A 15,942-nucleotide genomic window follows, 5' to 3' on the forward strand; every position below is an offset into this window, starting at 1 on the left:
TGATCAATTCTTTCAAGTAGATGAGTGTTGAAAAATGCTGCACAGATCTTGGTAACATTTACAAAAGTAAGCTAGTTACTGAACAGCTCATGTCTAATCCACAGCAGAATTATTCCATATTAGCATAAAGTATGTATCATGTTTAGACTGATGATTAAGTTGCAGATAGGTTTTTGTTCTATTTTCAGTACCCTTGAAGGAGACAGGTCTGCCAGTAATGAAAACAACAGGCTTCAGATTTATACCAGTTACCCAGGAGTCAGAGTTCAAATATGTCTTACTAGGCTTAAACCAATGAGGTCACTAGAAAATGTAATGTTTCCTCAATTAAGCACCAGAACTTTATATTTCCTTCTTGATATTTAACTGAAAGTGAGAAACATGTTCTTCCATTTGGTTCTTTTTATTTTATTTTCCATAAGGCTCTCTTGAGGAATTTAACCTTTATGAGATGAATTTTCAGTTCACGTGAAGTATGCTCACCTTGGTTCCCTAATGAGTGAAAGTGTGATGCTGAGGAGAAATTTGAGAAATGTGTCATGTAGCTCATTGTCAAGTTGGATTTGTCTTGCACATCTTCAGCTTTGCTGTTGTTCTCGTACACATTTTGATCACAATTCTTTAGTTATTTATTCTCTATATTTAACTGACCTATTTGAACAGGATCCAGAGCTGGTGCGGAACATCTGTCGCTGGGTGAGGCAAGCTGTTCAGGTTCCTTTCTTTGCCAAGTTGACCCCAAATGTCACTGATATTATAAGCATCGCAAGAGCTGCAAAGGAAGGTAAGGACTAGACTTGTAAGTTGTCCAGTTATAGAAATATTGGCTTGAATTATGGAGCCATATTGAAGTATGTTTTTTTTTCAACAAACTTATATGTTTGTTTTAGAATATGTTTGTTTAGAAAACAGTGCTAAATTGACCACTTGATCTCACAGGCCTAGAAAAGAGACACCAAACTGGCCTAGGAGTAGAAGATCACTTATAATTTTTCCTAACAGATAACTTGTTTCACACACAAAGAATTATGCAACAAAACCATAGACACTGCAAGCTACTACAAATTTAATGACCTCATAAAACTCAGCAATAGCATGTGAACATTTAATGAAGTAAAAAAAAAAAAATACCTGTTTCCACAATGTGAAATTTCTTATGAGGTTTTTTTAAAAAATATTTAATAGGATTGAGTACACTTCGTTTAACACATGCACAATAAATATCTCAATAAATAAATGCAGAGAGCCGGCGCCGTGGCTCAATAGGCTAATCCTCCACCTTGCGGCGCCGGCACACCGGGTTCTAGTCCCGGTTGGGGCGCCGGATTCTGTCCCGGTTGCCCCTCTTCCAGGCCAGCTCTCTGCTATGGCCAGGGAGTGCAGTGGAGGATGGCCCAGGTGCTTGGGCCCTGCACCCCATGGGAGACCAGGAAAAGCACCTGGCTCCTGGCTCCTGCCAGGATCAGCGCGGTGCGCCGGCTGCAGCGGCGGCCATTGGAGGGTGAACCAACGGCAAAGGAAGACCTTTCTCTCTGTCTCTCTCTCTCACTGTCCACTCTGCCTGTCAAAAAAAAAAAAAAAAAAAAAAAATAAATAAATGCAGAGCAACTAAACCATGCAATCAATACATGACTCACAAATCGTATATGCTTGTGTTTCATCACATGGAAATCGTACTCTGACTTGCAGACATTGTAAATTACCTGTAAAATAACACTAAATGCAAAACATTTGGCATCAACAAATCTGTATAATAATTGGGAAAGTAAAGTTGACTTAATTAAAACTGTTTTTAAAACTTTCTACCTGGGGACAGCATTGTGGCTTAGCAGGTAAAGCTAACCGCCTGCAGGGCTGGCATCCCATATGGGTGTTGGTTTGTGTCCCAGCTGCCAATCCGGTTCCCAGTAGATAGTCTGGGGAAAGCAGCAGAAGATGGCCCAAGTGCTTGGGCCTCTGCCACCCAAGTGTGGATAAAGCTCCTGGTTCCTGGCTTTTGCCTGCCCCGCCCTGGCAACTTGCAGCCTTCTGGAGTGTGCACCAACAGACAGAAGATCTCTTTTTCTCTTCTCTTTCTGTAACTCTGACTTTCAAATAAATGTTTAAATCTTCAAAAAGCTATCTATAACTTTAAATATAATTGTAACAATTAAATTAGTGAAGACATTTGAAGGTAGGAAATGTCCTCAAGAGAAAGTGGAGTGTGCTGTGTTTTCCTGGGTTGTGTCAGTATGAATGGTTTTTGTTTGAAAAGTGGCACATTTGTTTGAGTGGGTCTGAACCTTTGTATCTTTAAGAACAGCAGGCAAATGGCAGTGTGTTTTTCACAGGTGGTGCAGATGGTGTCACAGCCACGAACACTGTCTCAGGCCTGATGGGATTGAAAGCTGATGGCACACCCTGGCCAGCAGTGGGTATTGGAAAGCGGACCACATATGGAGGAGTATCAGGTAGGTGTTGCCCTGACTGCATTATGCTTCCTTAGAGATTGTTGGAAAGTCAGGAGGTCATGTTGCAAGCAGAGTATTGTGTCTTTTTCATCCCAAATTCTTATATCTCATTATTGGTCAATATTCCTAATAGTTCTGACACATGGAACAGATTGGATGTGAAGGCTCAAGTGACTGTGAGAGAATACTGAAATAGGGATCTTGCACAAATTCTATTCTCTCATGATCTGTGCTTTTCTGAGTTTCTCATGGTCAGGGTACTCTTGCCATGTATTAACAATGGCTGTTACCAGGGCCCACTGAGAGAAAATTGTAAGCACCCTGAATATCTTTTTCATAGTCTGAGTCAGTTTCTACCCTTCCTACAATTTCTCAGTCTACCTCCTTCAAAAACCTTGCTTTTGCAACTGTCTCAAACAAATCATTAAAGCAGCTTATTCAGGCTTCAGCTGACAAGACATTTGTAGACCTCACACCTTTGCACACTCTTTCTCATTTGGAAACACTTGCATTTATAAAAGAAAGAAAAGTTCTAATCCCAAGGTCCCCTTTGGTATCTTTGTATGCACCCTGTTGCTGTGACAACATGAACTTGGCCTTGCAAAGACAATGCTGTGAGGTTCTTGACTATATTGGTATGGGGATTAGTCTCCTTGGAGATAGAAAAAGAAGTCAATATACATAACATAGTGGTGTCCCACTGTTCAAGAAAAGCAATGCTGAATCAGACCAAAATGTGCTTTTGGAAAAGGCTAGAGAGACACAAATAAAACTCTATCCTTGCTGGGCTTTTTGCTTTGTTTTGTTTTGAGAGTGTGATGCGTGTCTCTGAGCTCTGATAAAACAAAAACTATCACAAAAGCTTCTAACTGAATGCCAGTCCCACAGTGACAGAAAGAGGAATGCTGACCGGAAGCACCTGCTCAGGCCCCAAACACAGCTATCAGGGGCCATCAAGCAGGGCCTTAAATATTGTTCTAATGCCAAATAACGTGGACCGCGTTAGCATGATCCACTGAAAGGGTCGGCACTCCAGAGTTGGGCTGGAACAGGCACTATGTTTTCTGTCAGCCCGTTTCAATTTTTCCAGCCTGCCATGTTGACAGCAAGAGAATAAAGGAGGTCACAGAGGGTGCTGAACATTAAAAATTAATAAAAGAACTATTGCAGCAGTATTTTATATAAGTAACACCATTCACATTTTCTCATTTAAGCTGCAGTTTCTGAATATTCTCCCATACTATAACTCAGTCTTATAAAACTACAAAATTACAACATTAGAAAAAGTCTTTTGTGTAGCCGTCTTTAAGCATACACACATTGGAAATTATAGCAGTACCTGAATACAAGTTCAGCTATACCTCAGGGCCTGTTAGCATTTCCATAAAACTCTATTTCTAAGATTTATAAATTCATCTATAAGTAGTCACTGGGGCTATAAGCTTAGCTAAGCCTATGTGCAACTTTTCATCTTAAACAACAAAAGTCTCTACGATTTTTAAGGGGTTGTACCTCATTTCCAATAGGTTCTATATTAAGTTCCTTCACATTAAACAATCTATTTTGGAAATAACTCCGCTCTCCACTGACATTAATGCAGTTTTTCTCCTTTAAAGTAGTGCTTGCTATGGTTTAAAGGTATTAGAATCTGCAGAACAGTTTAAATAGGCAATGATAATATATTGTTGGACAGAAGAAAGTTCTATAACAACAAAATACTTTCAGAATGTCTCCTAGTAAAACCTAGCCTAGCAAAATATTGGTTTTAAATTTCAAGAGTGAGGAAACTATAAAAATGGCTAAATACTATTGCTAGTTTTATGAAATACATCTGCCAGGACATCAAATACTGCTTAAATATAGAAAATCATAAAAAATATGCTAGATATTTTAACAAGATTTTTAAAAACTTTACCACTGTGTGTTGTGAGTATATCCCCAGGTATTCTCCAAGAACATTGGATTGTTTTCTTTCAGAAGAGTGACTTGACTTGAATCACTGAATTAATTTTTAAGTAAAATCTAAATAAAATAATTTAGATAGCCATCTAAATTGTAACACATAGGTTCCATTGCCAGGGAAGGATATTGTCCCCTTTCAGTATAATCTGTCGCAATTCAATCTTATTATTATTTCTTTCAGTAAGATATCTCCTATTTGAAGCATGAAGGTTTTTATTTTGTTTAAATAGGGAAAGAGTGGGCACCTGGGGTAGTGCACCTGCTTTAGAAAAATGGTCATCTTTCAGTATTGTTTTTCTCTGAAAATGCACTATTCAGTGAAAGTGGTTTGCATTGTGATGATAGCATTTCCGTTTCACTTGAATTTAATTTTAGTTGAATTCTTCCAAATACCACTAGCCTGGATTCAAGAGCAATGTTTTTCAAACTTTGAGTCCCAAACTCATGAACATATGATGGCATCAAGTTTAATCTTTTTTTAAAAAAATGAAATAAAATAGGGAAAATTTCAGAATGTTTTGCCATTAATTGGAATGAGTATTGTTTAGTCAAACTTCTTTTTCAGGTATTCATGTTATATGCACATTTCTATGCCACAATGTAGTGCCTCTTTTTTTTTTTTTAATTGTGGTTAACATCAAAATAATCTGAAAGACACTGTTTTAGAGAAGGGTCTCTGTCAAATAACAGAAGTTCTAAAGCCTATAGAAGTTTAAAAGTCATTAAAAAGGGGGACCACATTCTAAGTTATCCTCAATTTTATTGTTACAAAAATTGCACATTTCCAATTCACCTGTAGGTGATTAGAATCTGAATGGGCTCAGACATATGACCTAAACTCTTAAGAGCTTGATCTACCAATTTGAATTTCAGGAGAAATACCTACCAAGGTTATGTTCATAGGATGGGTCCATTAAAGACTGAGTTATAGTTCAAATGATTCCATACTGACAATCTTGTTGAAATAAAAGTTGTTTGGTATTCATAAGGGATGCTTTCATGAAATTGGGATGGCTGATGAAGCTATCCAGCATACAGAGGTGGGGAATTTCCAGCCCATAGGCCATCTAAGGCCTGCACAATAATTTGGTCTCGCCCTTCCAAGGTAACCGCAAGCAGGAGTTGAAATTCAATAAATCTACAGCAGGCTAATTTTTAAGTTGATAATTTTGCATGGCCAGCAAAAGGTGTTAAAAACCCAAATAGCCATTGGTAGAAAAAATGGTTCCACACCCATAAATCATTGATTCTAAGCGATCATTCTCTACCTTTCTTTAAGCAGTATAGAGTCAGCACTGATCAGTTATTATCATGTAACTTTGCATTCTCTAGAATCCACACAGAAATATTTTGTTATATCAAATAGCAGTTAATTCATATATCACTACACAGTTGAGTAGATAATTACATTTTGGTGGTTTAAGGAGAGAAAAATTTATTGACTTCATTTAGTCTCATTAATAACAATTATAAACTCCATCCTTGAGTAGATTACTCAGTATTTTTCCTAGTTTTAGTTTAGTTTTCCTTTTTCTTGTTTTAGTTTCAAATTTTGACCTTTTATCTGACCTTGTTCCCTAATAATGAGGACATCTCAATATAACCCCAACCCAGTGATTACTTTGGCTCACCTGGTGTTATCCAGCTGTGGTGTGACATTTTCACATGAACACCTCCCTGTGGGTAAGAGTCCTTTAAAGATGGTTAAGAATGAGTCCTGCATGGCATAAACCAGACGTATCTCCCATGCAACTGACTTCACAAGGATAATCTTTATTTATTTATAGCTGCATTAGGACAGAGCAATCAAGCATCTTTCAATAGGGCAAAATCACAGAAAAGAATTTTTGTTGTTCTTTGTGCTTTTATTAATGGAAATACTCATATTCTCCAGGATTGCTGTGTTATTTCCTTGTCCTGTATGCATTTTGTTACACATGTAAGCACACCATTAGGGAAAAAGGTCCGATGCTGTTCACGCAGAAGGCACTTTTTAAAAAATTTTTTGTGGGGCCAGCACTGTGGTGTCATGGGTAAAGCCGCCACCTGTAGCACCAGCATCCCATATAGGTGCAGGTTTGAGTCCTGCCTGATCAACTGTTGATCCAGCTCTCTGCTATGGCCTGGGAAAGTAGCAGAAGATGGCCCCAGTGCTTGGCCTCCTGCACCCTTGTGGGAGACCTGGAAAAAACTCCTGCCTCCTGGCTTCTACCTGGCCTGACCCAACCTTGGTTATTGCAGCCATGTGGGGAGTGAACCAGCAGATGAAAGACCTCTCTCTCTTTCTCTTTCTTACTTGCTCTGCCTCTGCCTCTCTGTAACTCTGCCTTTCAAATAAGTAAGTAAATCTAAAAAAATTTTGTTGTTGTATGTATTTATTTATTTGAAAGACAGCATGACAGAGAGAGATGGAAAGACAGACCTAAAGGGAGGGAGGGTGGCAGGGGGAATGTCTCTGGTTCACTCCCATAACTGCCAGGTTAAGCAAGGGCAAAGTCAGGAGCCAGGAACTCCATCCGGTTCTCCCATGTGGGTGGCAGGAAACCAAGTACTCAGACCGTTATCTGCTACCAGGTGTATTAGCAGGAAGCTGGATCAGAAACAAAGGCAGAACTCAATCCTAACCACTCTAGTATAGGATATGGGCATCCCAAGCCACGGCTTAACCCACTGTGCCACAATGCCCTCAGAAAGTACTTTAATTAAAATTGCAACAGATACCTTAGGATCAATATAATTTAATTCCCTTAAGTTGGAAAATTAACTCATTGTTTTAAATTAACTCATGGTTTTAAATCAACTCATTGTTTTAAATGATATTATTTGCCAAAAAATCTCAATTCTTATTTTTATTTCAAATTTTAGATTCCTATTTTTAAATTATTATTTATGTATAAACTTAGTTAAAATAATGTAACTTTTTGTTTAATATTAAGACATGTTATTATTTTATTAATTTCTAAATAATTCATCAAGGATGATTTTCAACATCCAACCTCTGTTTTAGCCCAAATTTACTAATAATGCAGAAGATATTATGGAAGATATAAGAAATGATTGTCTTTGAGTGTACTTCAAAAAGTTCATGAAATATGTGGGTTTTGAAAAAACTATGTATTGACTTCCAAATTTTTTGCACAAGAATAAGCTTATCTTTTAATCTCATTTTCCATGAATTTTGAAGTATTTTTGTGTTTCATTATAAATTATATACTCCATAGATGCTCTTATCATCTACAATAATGAGACTGAGCTTTTATGGTTACAAGCCTCTTATAAAACCGATATAGGAAACACCAATAAAAAAGGACATTTGAAATCTTGCTAGTAATTTCTAATTTGTTGGTGTAGGTCTGGAAGTGAGTATAAAGTATATTCTTTATGAAACTTTCACATATACAAATTGATATAGTAGCTTAAAAAGAATTTTTAGCATTGACTCTATGAAGCACATTTTATCAATTTAATATAGTTACTCATGTGTGACTTGTAACTAACAGCATGCAGCCTGCTACTAGGCACTACATAAGTACAAGTTCAGGGTAATACACTCCAATAATAATATTATTTTAGTATATGTTTAATTGTGAATATTTGTGTCTAATCAAAAGATAGCATAACACAATAGATTGGAAACTCAGAAGTTTTAGTTGCATTTTGCTTTGAATAACTATTTTTTCAAATGTAAGCAACTAAAGATTTTTGATAGGATTGCTTTAAGTTCTTACATTATACAATACAATTATGTCACAAAATACAGTATTGGTATTTTTATTAGGAAATAGTTCTTAATGAGCTGATTTTTCTATGTCAATCACATGGTTATTGATGCATAAAATCCTTTTAGAAAAACACGCCTACTCTCTGTCATAAAATTTAAGCTATCTATTGTAACTGTCTGTATCAATAAGAAGTTAGGCTTTAACACTGAAATGTCTAAAATATTCTGATAAATAAAGATATAATTAAAATGAATGAAAAATGTGGAGATAAATCATATCAAAAAGAATAATTAAAAGAAGAACCTGCCGTTTTAGATCTGCTTATCACTTTCCTTTTAGTGTGTCCACCAAAATAATACCAAAAAAGCTTATCTATTACTCATATATGGAAAATATTTTTGATTATTATAAGCTTAATTAATCAAATTATTAGTAATATATATATACTGTATTTGCAGAACAATTGAAAGTAGGTATTGCAAATAAAGATGATGAATTATAATTTTCATTATAAATTATTGTTTTGGTTGAGAAAAGCTCACAATTAGAAATAAGCTGATTTAAATAATGCTCATTTGTATATATTCAGTTACAGACTCACAAAGAACCCTCTTTTTCATTATATTGCTTTTCCTGGAGCCTGAGTTTCTCACTGTTTAGCCATCGTTGGTCTGTGCAGAAGATCAGAGCCCTAATAATAGATTTTTGACAGTGAGCTCGCCTGCTACCTGTCCTACACAAATCCTCACTGTTCATGTTTGCTTCATGGCAACAAAGCAGACAGAAGGAAAATGCCAAGTGCTGAGTTTGAGGTACAGCCTTGCCTTGGCTTGACATTTCAGCAGAATAGCAGTTTATGAGATGCATAATTTTTCATCTGGGACTCAGCTGCCATATTCATCGATGCTTGCAGCTCATCGACGGGTGGGAGCAAGGGCAAAGGTTTAAAGCATAGATCAAGGTCTACATCCTTTCCTTAGGTCTTTTAGAATAAGCGTTGTCCTGCACATGTATGAGAGAACAAATTGTATTGTAGAACCAACACGTTCATGAGTATCTGGAAATTATCTATATTCTTCTTTTGTTCAAAATTAGGAAAATAAATTACTGTCTGTTCCATTTCCTAAGAAAATATTTGATAGACTTCGTAAACCAAAGGACTCTGACAAGCATATTAGGAAAAGTTACCTTTGTGGCAATGGTAATGAATTATTAAATTTCTTTCCTCTCAGTGTGTTTTTTTCCATAAAGAATGATTTCAAGCTTGAAATTAATCAAAAAATGTTCTATTATGAAAGTAAAACTACAGAGTATTGTGTCACTATTTGAGCTTGAATTTAAATATTCACAGATTCATGCATATCTACTGTACTAAAAAAAAATCAGCATAGGTCCACGTCAGCGGCTGTTTAATTTAGAACTACACATCTCTGTAAGCTTCAGGAACAGTTCACCATGTCACAGTCTCATACGGAACAATGGTACAGTACATTGGATTAATTAAAGAAGCCTTGCAGAGAACTGAGTTCTCAGTGTGTCAAGATTTCAGTTTTATGTTAAATATTTTCTAAAGGCCAGACCCTTAAATCTCAGGGGCTGTACCAGGCAGTGAGCTGTGAATTTAACCATAGGCTAACTGCTAATGATAAGGAAAAGAGTTCTAGTTGAGGCAGCTGTAATACAGTCATTGGATTAGGCTATCAATCACTCAGCTCCCTAAGGAAAAGGGGAAGAAGACCAAACAGTGCAAAGGGAAATTAGGAAAGGAGGGCATGACTAGAATGAGATTCCTGCCCAGCTTTACCCATTCGTCGTCTTAAATCCCTAAGCATCAGACCAAACTCGCCAGCATTACTCTGACTATAAAGCCAGCGCATTTATTCTTCACATCTAGAGGACTATCAAAATGCCATTGCCTCTCAGTGCTTGAAGATCTTTAAACCTGCTAGAAGCAAACACCTCAGTATATAAGGAAAGAAATTAGCTTAATCTTTAATTTTTTGACTTAAGAGTTGCACTTCTGAGAATTTAGTGTATCAGGATTCTTCTGTGTTGGTAAAAGGTAATCTCATTTAACTTCTACACTAGAGCCCGTTTTTGTGATGGAATCCTGGTGGTACCATGAGATTCTGCTAGATCAGTACGTCTCAGATGAGCATGCATTAGACCCAGGGGCTTGATAAAACACAGCTTCCTGGATCTCTTCCCCAGTGTTTCTACTACTTGAGTCTGGAGTACTCCTAGTTCCAGATGATTCTGCTCTTTGAGAACAATTGGTGGAGAAAGGCTAGTGTCATTGAGGATTTTGTTTGAATATCTTAGTTTCAAAATAACAGCAAAGGGGTTAATCAATAGCAAAATTAAAGAATTATGGTATTCTATAAGTAATGAATGAATGCAGCATCACTGACTGTGGTCCACATTTGAGACAAATTGTAGTAAATAGGGTTGGAATTCATTCCTTACGAAAGTTATACAACTATTTGAAGTGTCATGGGAGGAAAGAATATGTCACTGCATTTATTATTAAAATTTGATTGCTAACCATCATTTGTACAAAAAGAATCCATTCTGAGCAACATTAAAGTTACAGTAGTCCTTTGAAAAGGAAACAGGTGGGAGAAGCAGGCAAGAGTAAAATCAAGCTCAAAATTATGAAATATTATGTTCCTCTTTTTGACTTTGTATAGATACTAACATATAGAATAATAACAGTTCTCTCCCAGGACAAGCAAGTGCTTATATATAAATTTACCAAGTTATTTTCTCAAATCCTTAAAACATCAGGGACAATACCACTACCCTGCTGCTCTTCTCTGTTACTTTTCTCAGTTCCTATAATCTCCATACAATAGTATCCTTTTATCAACAGAAGGGAAGAGATAACCATTTTTATGACAATGAGCTATTTTGATCCACAAAGTCCCTGCTGTTAGCACAGTTACACTATGCACTGATAATCTTCCAACATCAAGTTCCTAGCCTGTTCATGATACTGTTTATCAACCATGGAAGCTGCCTTCAGCCTACTTCCTGTTAGACCAAAGTCCCAGCGTGTATCCCCAACAATTTACGACCATGTGATGAAAACCAAACCCTAAATTTCATGAGTTCCTTAAGGGTGAAGCATGGTAAGCCCTTAAGACACACGTGCAGTATCTAGTGCTTGAAAGTAGAAATTGCCAAGATGATATAGAAGTGATGGTAAGAGTTAGGATCAAGTGGGGCCAGCACTGTGGCTTAGAGGGTTAAGCTTCCACTTACAGTGCCAGCATCCTATATGGGCACCAGTTCGAGTCCTGGCTGCTCTGCTTCTGATCCAGCTCCCTGCTAATGTGCCTGCGAAAAGCAGCAGAGAATGGCCCAAGTGCTTGGATCCCTGACCCACGTGGGAAACCTATATGAAGCTCCTGGTCCCTGGCTTCAGATTAGCACAGCTCTGGCCATTGCGGCCATTTGGGGAGTGAACCAGCGGGAGGAAGACCTCTCTGTCTCTCTGCCTCTGTCTGTAATTTTGCCTCTCAAATAAATAAATAAATCAGAAAAAGAAACATACTCATTTTGCTACTATCATCTCCCACTTAAAGGTACATAAATAATGGGATCTCTGTGTGCCTAGTACTTTCTTGAACATGTTATACACATTCTTATTTCAATAACCCTGTGAGGTGCATACCACTGGGTTATTTAGAAATCCAAAGTCCAGATGATTAAGTGCCTTGCTAGAGTTGATATGATCAGGACATGTCCTAGCCTGGCTTCAAGCTCACATGTGTCTCCAAGGATGAACTGCCAGACATTTTCACCAGTGTCTACCAAGGTTAAGTTTCTGTCTATATATAGTTTATTCACTAAATTCTAATGAACTACAAATGCCATTCACTAATCTAATATTTATTCTATCTAGATTTGAAAGTGTGTGAGTGTACCCTTTCATGAGCCTTGTTAAAATGATGATCATGGGCTAACACTGTGGTGTAGTGGGCTAAGCTTTTTCCTGCAGGGCCAGCATCCCAAATGGGCGTCAGTTCTAATCCTAGCTGCTCCTCTTCTAATCCAGCTCTTTATTTTGGCCTGGGAAAGCAGTGAAAGATTGCCCAAGTGCTTGGGCCCCTGCACCCACATGGGAAACCTGGCAGAAGCTCCTGGCTGCTGGTTTCAGATCAACCCAACTCTGGCCATTGCAGCCATTTAGGGCGTGGACCAGCATATGAAATACTTTTCTCTCTGTCTCTCCCTCTCTCTGTCTTTAACTCTACCTGTCAAATAAATAGATTAAAAAAATCTTTTTAGAAAAATGTTCCCTATCACCTATATCATTCAGTTTCTATAATTATATAATATATAATAATATTTATTATAAATTATATGTATACATGTAATTCATCTAGGTGCATAAGGGAAAATGCTTGAATTCATTACCAAAAACAAAGATGTGAAGCAGCATGGAGATGAAGTAAGCAGGCATACAGGTTAAAACCAATTAGGGGCTGGTGCTGCGGCTCAATAGGCTAATCCTCCGCCTTGTGGCGCCGGCACACCGGGTTCTAGTCCTGGTCGGGGCGCCGGATTCTGTCCCAGTTGCCCCTCTTCCAGGCCAGCTCTCTGCTATGGCCTGGGAGTGCAGTGGAGGATGGCCCAAGTGCTTGGGCCCTGCACCCCATGGGAGACCAGGAAAAGCACCTGGCTCCTGGCTTTGGATTAGTGTGATGCGCTAGCTGCAGTGCACCAGCCACAGCGGCCATTGGAGGGTGAACCAACGGCAAAGGAAGACCTTTCTCTCTGTCTCTCTCTCTCTCACTGTCCACTCTGCCTGTCAAAAAAAAAAAAAAATTAAAAAAAAAAAAAACAACACACAATTAAGTTTGTGAGCTGGAAGACCATGCCTTCACCATGCCCCTGTGTGACCTCACACCCTACCTGATACCTTCGCCACACCCCTGTGTGACCTCATGCCCCTACCTGGTCACACCTGGGTGCCCACCAGCCAATCAGGTTAATTAACCACTCCCCTTTGAGAGTGGATTAAAAGCCTGGAACAGGGTGTGTCCAACCCTTTTCTTCTCTCCTCTTTGCCCTGGCCTCTTGCCAGAAGGGGGCTTGCTGTAGCCCTGCACCTCCAGGGCATGTGGCCTTCTGGCCACCCACCCTAGGCTTCCTGGCCTAGATGCTCCTCCATGTGGCTGGTTCCTGGCGCTCGGTATGAACCCAGATTTACCTCTCTCTCTTAGATAAAGCTCTCTCCTATGATCTCTCTCACTGAATAAAAGCCTAAAATGTACCATGCTGCCTCGTTTATTGATGCTGGTATTTAGAATTCTTCTCTAAATATTAGGCAAGAACCCTCTCAGGCTTATTAATATTGGGGATTTATTAACATGCATATGGTGATATTGTATGGCACCCCAAATTCCGGTAGCTAATGTGGCATCCCAGATGGTGCTTCTGGGGAGTGTTAAGGGGCCACATTTTCGGATAGATTTTAGGGGGTCATCTCCGATATCAGAGATATTTGCTTGAAACCTATGCATGCAGAGTTGCTGAAATGAAGCTGCCATCAATACAGCAATGAATGACTTTATTTCTTCCTGACTTGGATAAACTGAGTGATTGCTCCAACTGTGGTGCTGAGAACAAACTTTGGGTGTCTTAAAATCTTTGCAGTCCTCTGTCAGTTACAAGTGTGTGTTCCTACAACTGTCTCATATTCTTTTTGGGTAGATCTAACTTTTTTTTCTCAGCAGCACTCTCATTTCCTTTATAACTTAAACTGAGCTTGCACAAAGCAGTAGTGAGTCATTCAAACATGCTATCTTTTCACCAGATCAGGAGAAAGCAAAGGGCATGGTGGTGAAGAAATTAAGACCAAGGACGTTCTTTCTGAAAGTGAAGAAGGAACCCAAACCATTTATCAGTTCCTGTGATTTAAAATAAAGCAAGATAAAATGCAAATTAATTAAATTGAATAAGAAGAATAAACTCTCTTAGCACATATCTGGCATGACATAGTGTGAGATATTTTAGTTAGTATGAATTAATTGGAAAAGAAGTGTATGGATCAGATGCCAAGGTCCGCAGAATGTTCCTGAGTGGTTCTCAATTCATTTAGCACATATGGTTGATGATTGCTCTGTTTGGATTATAAGCTCTTTAAAAGCAGGAGCCAAGCATTATTTTTCATCATCTTCTCCAAACCCTAGGGACGTTATAGGCACAAACTGACATACAGAAAATACACATTTAATTATATTTTAAAATTTTATTTTATGATTTTAAGGCAGAGAAACAGAGATCCCCCATCTGCTGGTGTTCTTCTAATGCCCACAAGGGCCAGTACTGTGTCAAGCAGAAGCCAAGGGCCTAGGATTCAACCTAGGTCTCCCACAAGGGTGGCAGGGACCCAAGTATTTGAGCCATTACTGTTGCCTCCGATGGTTGCACATGACTAGGAAGCTAGAATCAGTAGAGGAGCCAAGACTTGACTCCAAACACTTGGATTTGGGATGTAGGCATCTCAACCAGCAACTTAACGGCTTTGCCAAATGCCCACCCTACAAACCCCATTTAAATTTTTTTTTTTTTTTTTGACAGGCAGAGTAGACAGAGAGAGAGACAGAGAGAAAGGTCTTCCTTTGCCATTGGTTCACCCTCCAATGGCAGCCGTGGCCGGCGCACCGCGCTGATCTGAAGCCAGGAGCCAGGTGCTTCTCCTGGTCTCCCATGGGGTGCAGGGTCCAAGCACTTGGGCCATCCTCCACTGCACTCCTGGGCCACAGCAGAGAGCTGGCCTGGAAGAGGGGCAACCGGGACAGAATCCGGTGCCCCGACCGGGACTAGAACCCGGTGTGCCAGCGCTGCAGGCAGAGGATTAGCCTTTTTTTTATTTATTTTTTTTTAACTTTTATTTAATGAATATAGATTTCCAAAGTACAGCTTATGGACTACATTGGCTTCCCCCCCCGCCCCGCTGATGACTTCCCTCCCACCCGCAACCGTCCCCTTTCCCGCTCTCTCTCCCCTTCCATTCATATCAAGATTCATTTTCAATTTTCTATATATACAGAAGATCAGTTTAGTATACATTAAGTAAAGATTTCAACAGTTTGCACCCACATAGAAACACAAAGTGAAAAATACTGTTTGAGTACTCGTTATAGCATTAAATCTCAATGTACAGCACATTAAGGACGAAGATCCTACATGAGGAGTAAGTGCACAGTGACTCCTGTTGTTGACTTTACAAATTGACACTCCTGTTTATGGCATCAGTAATCTCCCTATGCTCCAGTCATGAGTTTCCAAGGCTTTGGAAGCCTTTTGAGTTCTCTGACTCTTATTTTATTTAGACAAGGTCATAGTCAAAGTGGAAGTTCTCTTCTCCCTTCAGAGAAAGGTACCTCCTTCTTTGAAGACCTGTTCTTTCCACTGGGATCTCACTCGCGGAGATCTTTCATTTAGGTTTTTTGTTTGTTTGTTTGTTTGTTTTTTGCCAGAGTGTCTTGGCTTTCCATGCCTGAAATACTCTCATGGGCTTATCAGCCGGATCTGCATGCCTTAAGGGCTGATTATGAGGCCAGAGTGCTGTTTAGGACATCTGCCATTCTATGAGTCTACTGTGTATCTTGCTTCCCATGTTGGATCGCTCTCCCCTTTATTTATTCTATCGGTTAGTATAGCAGGCACTAGACTTGTTTATGTGATCACTTTGACTCTTAGTCCTATCATTATGATCAATTGTGAACTGAAATTGATCACTGGGACTAGTGAGATGGCATTGGTACATGCCACCTTGATGGGATTGAATTGGA

General features: G+C 38.9%; 1 protein-coding gene across 2 annotated transcripts in view; it reads left to right on the plus strand.

Moving 5' to 3' along the window:
• The window catches only part of DPYD (dihydropyrimidine dehydrogenase), a 962,066-nt gene that overhangs the window by 706,680 nt on the left and 239,444 nt on the right, over positions 1-15,942 (plus strand). For both annotated transcript variants that reach the window (XM_008264835.4, XM_089337035.1), the window contains exons 17-18: positions 664-784; positions 2,331-2,450. In XM_008264835.4, coding sequence (XP_008263057.2) covers positions 664-784; positions 2,331-2,450 — 241 coding nt within the window. The remainder of the gene's footprint in view (positions 1-663; positions 785-2,330; positions 2,451-15,942) is intronic.

Source organism: Oryctolagus cuniculus, chromosome 7, assembly GCF_051225735.1.
Source record: "Oryctolagus cuniculus isolate XC-2025 breed Fujian yellow rabbit chromosome 7, ASM5122573v1, whole genome shotgun sequence".
Classification (NCBI taxonomy): domain Eukaryota; kingdom Metazoa; phylum Chordata; class Mammalia; order Lagomorpha; family Leporidae; genus Oryctolagus; species Oryctolagus cuniculus.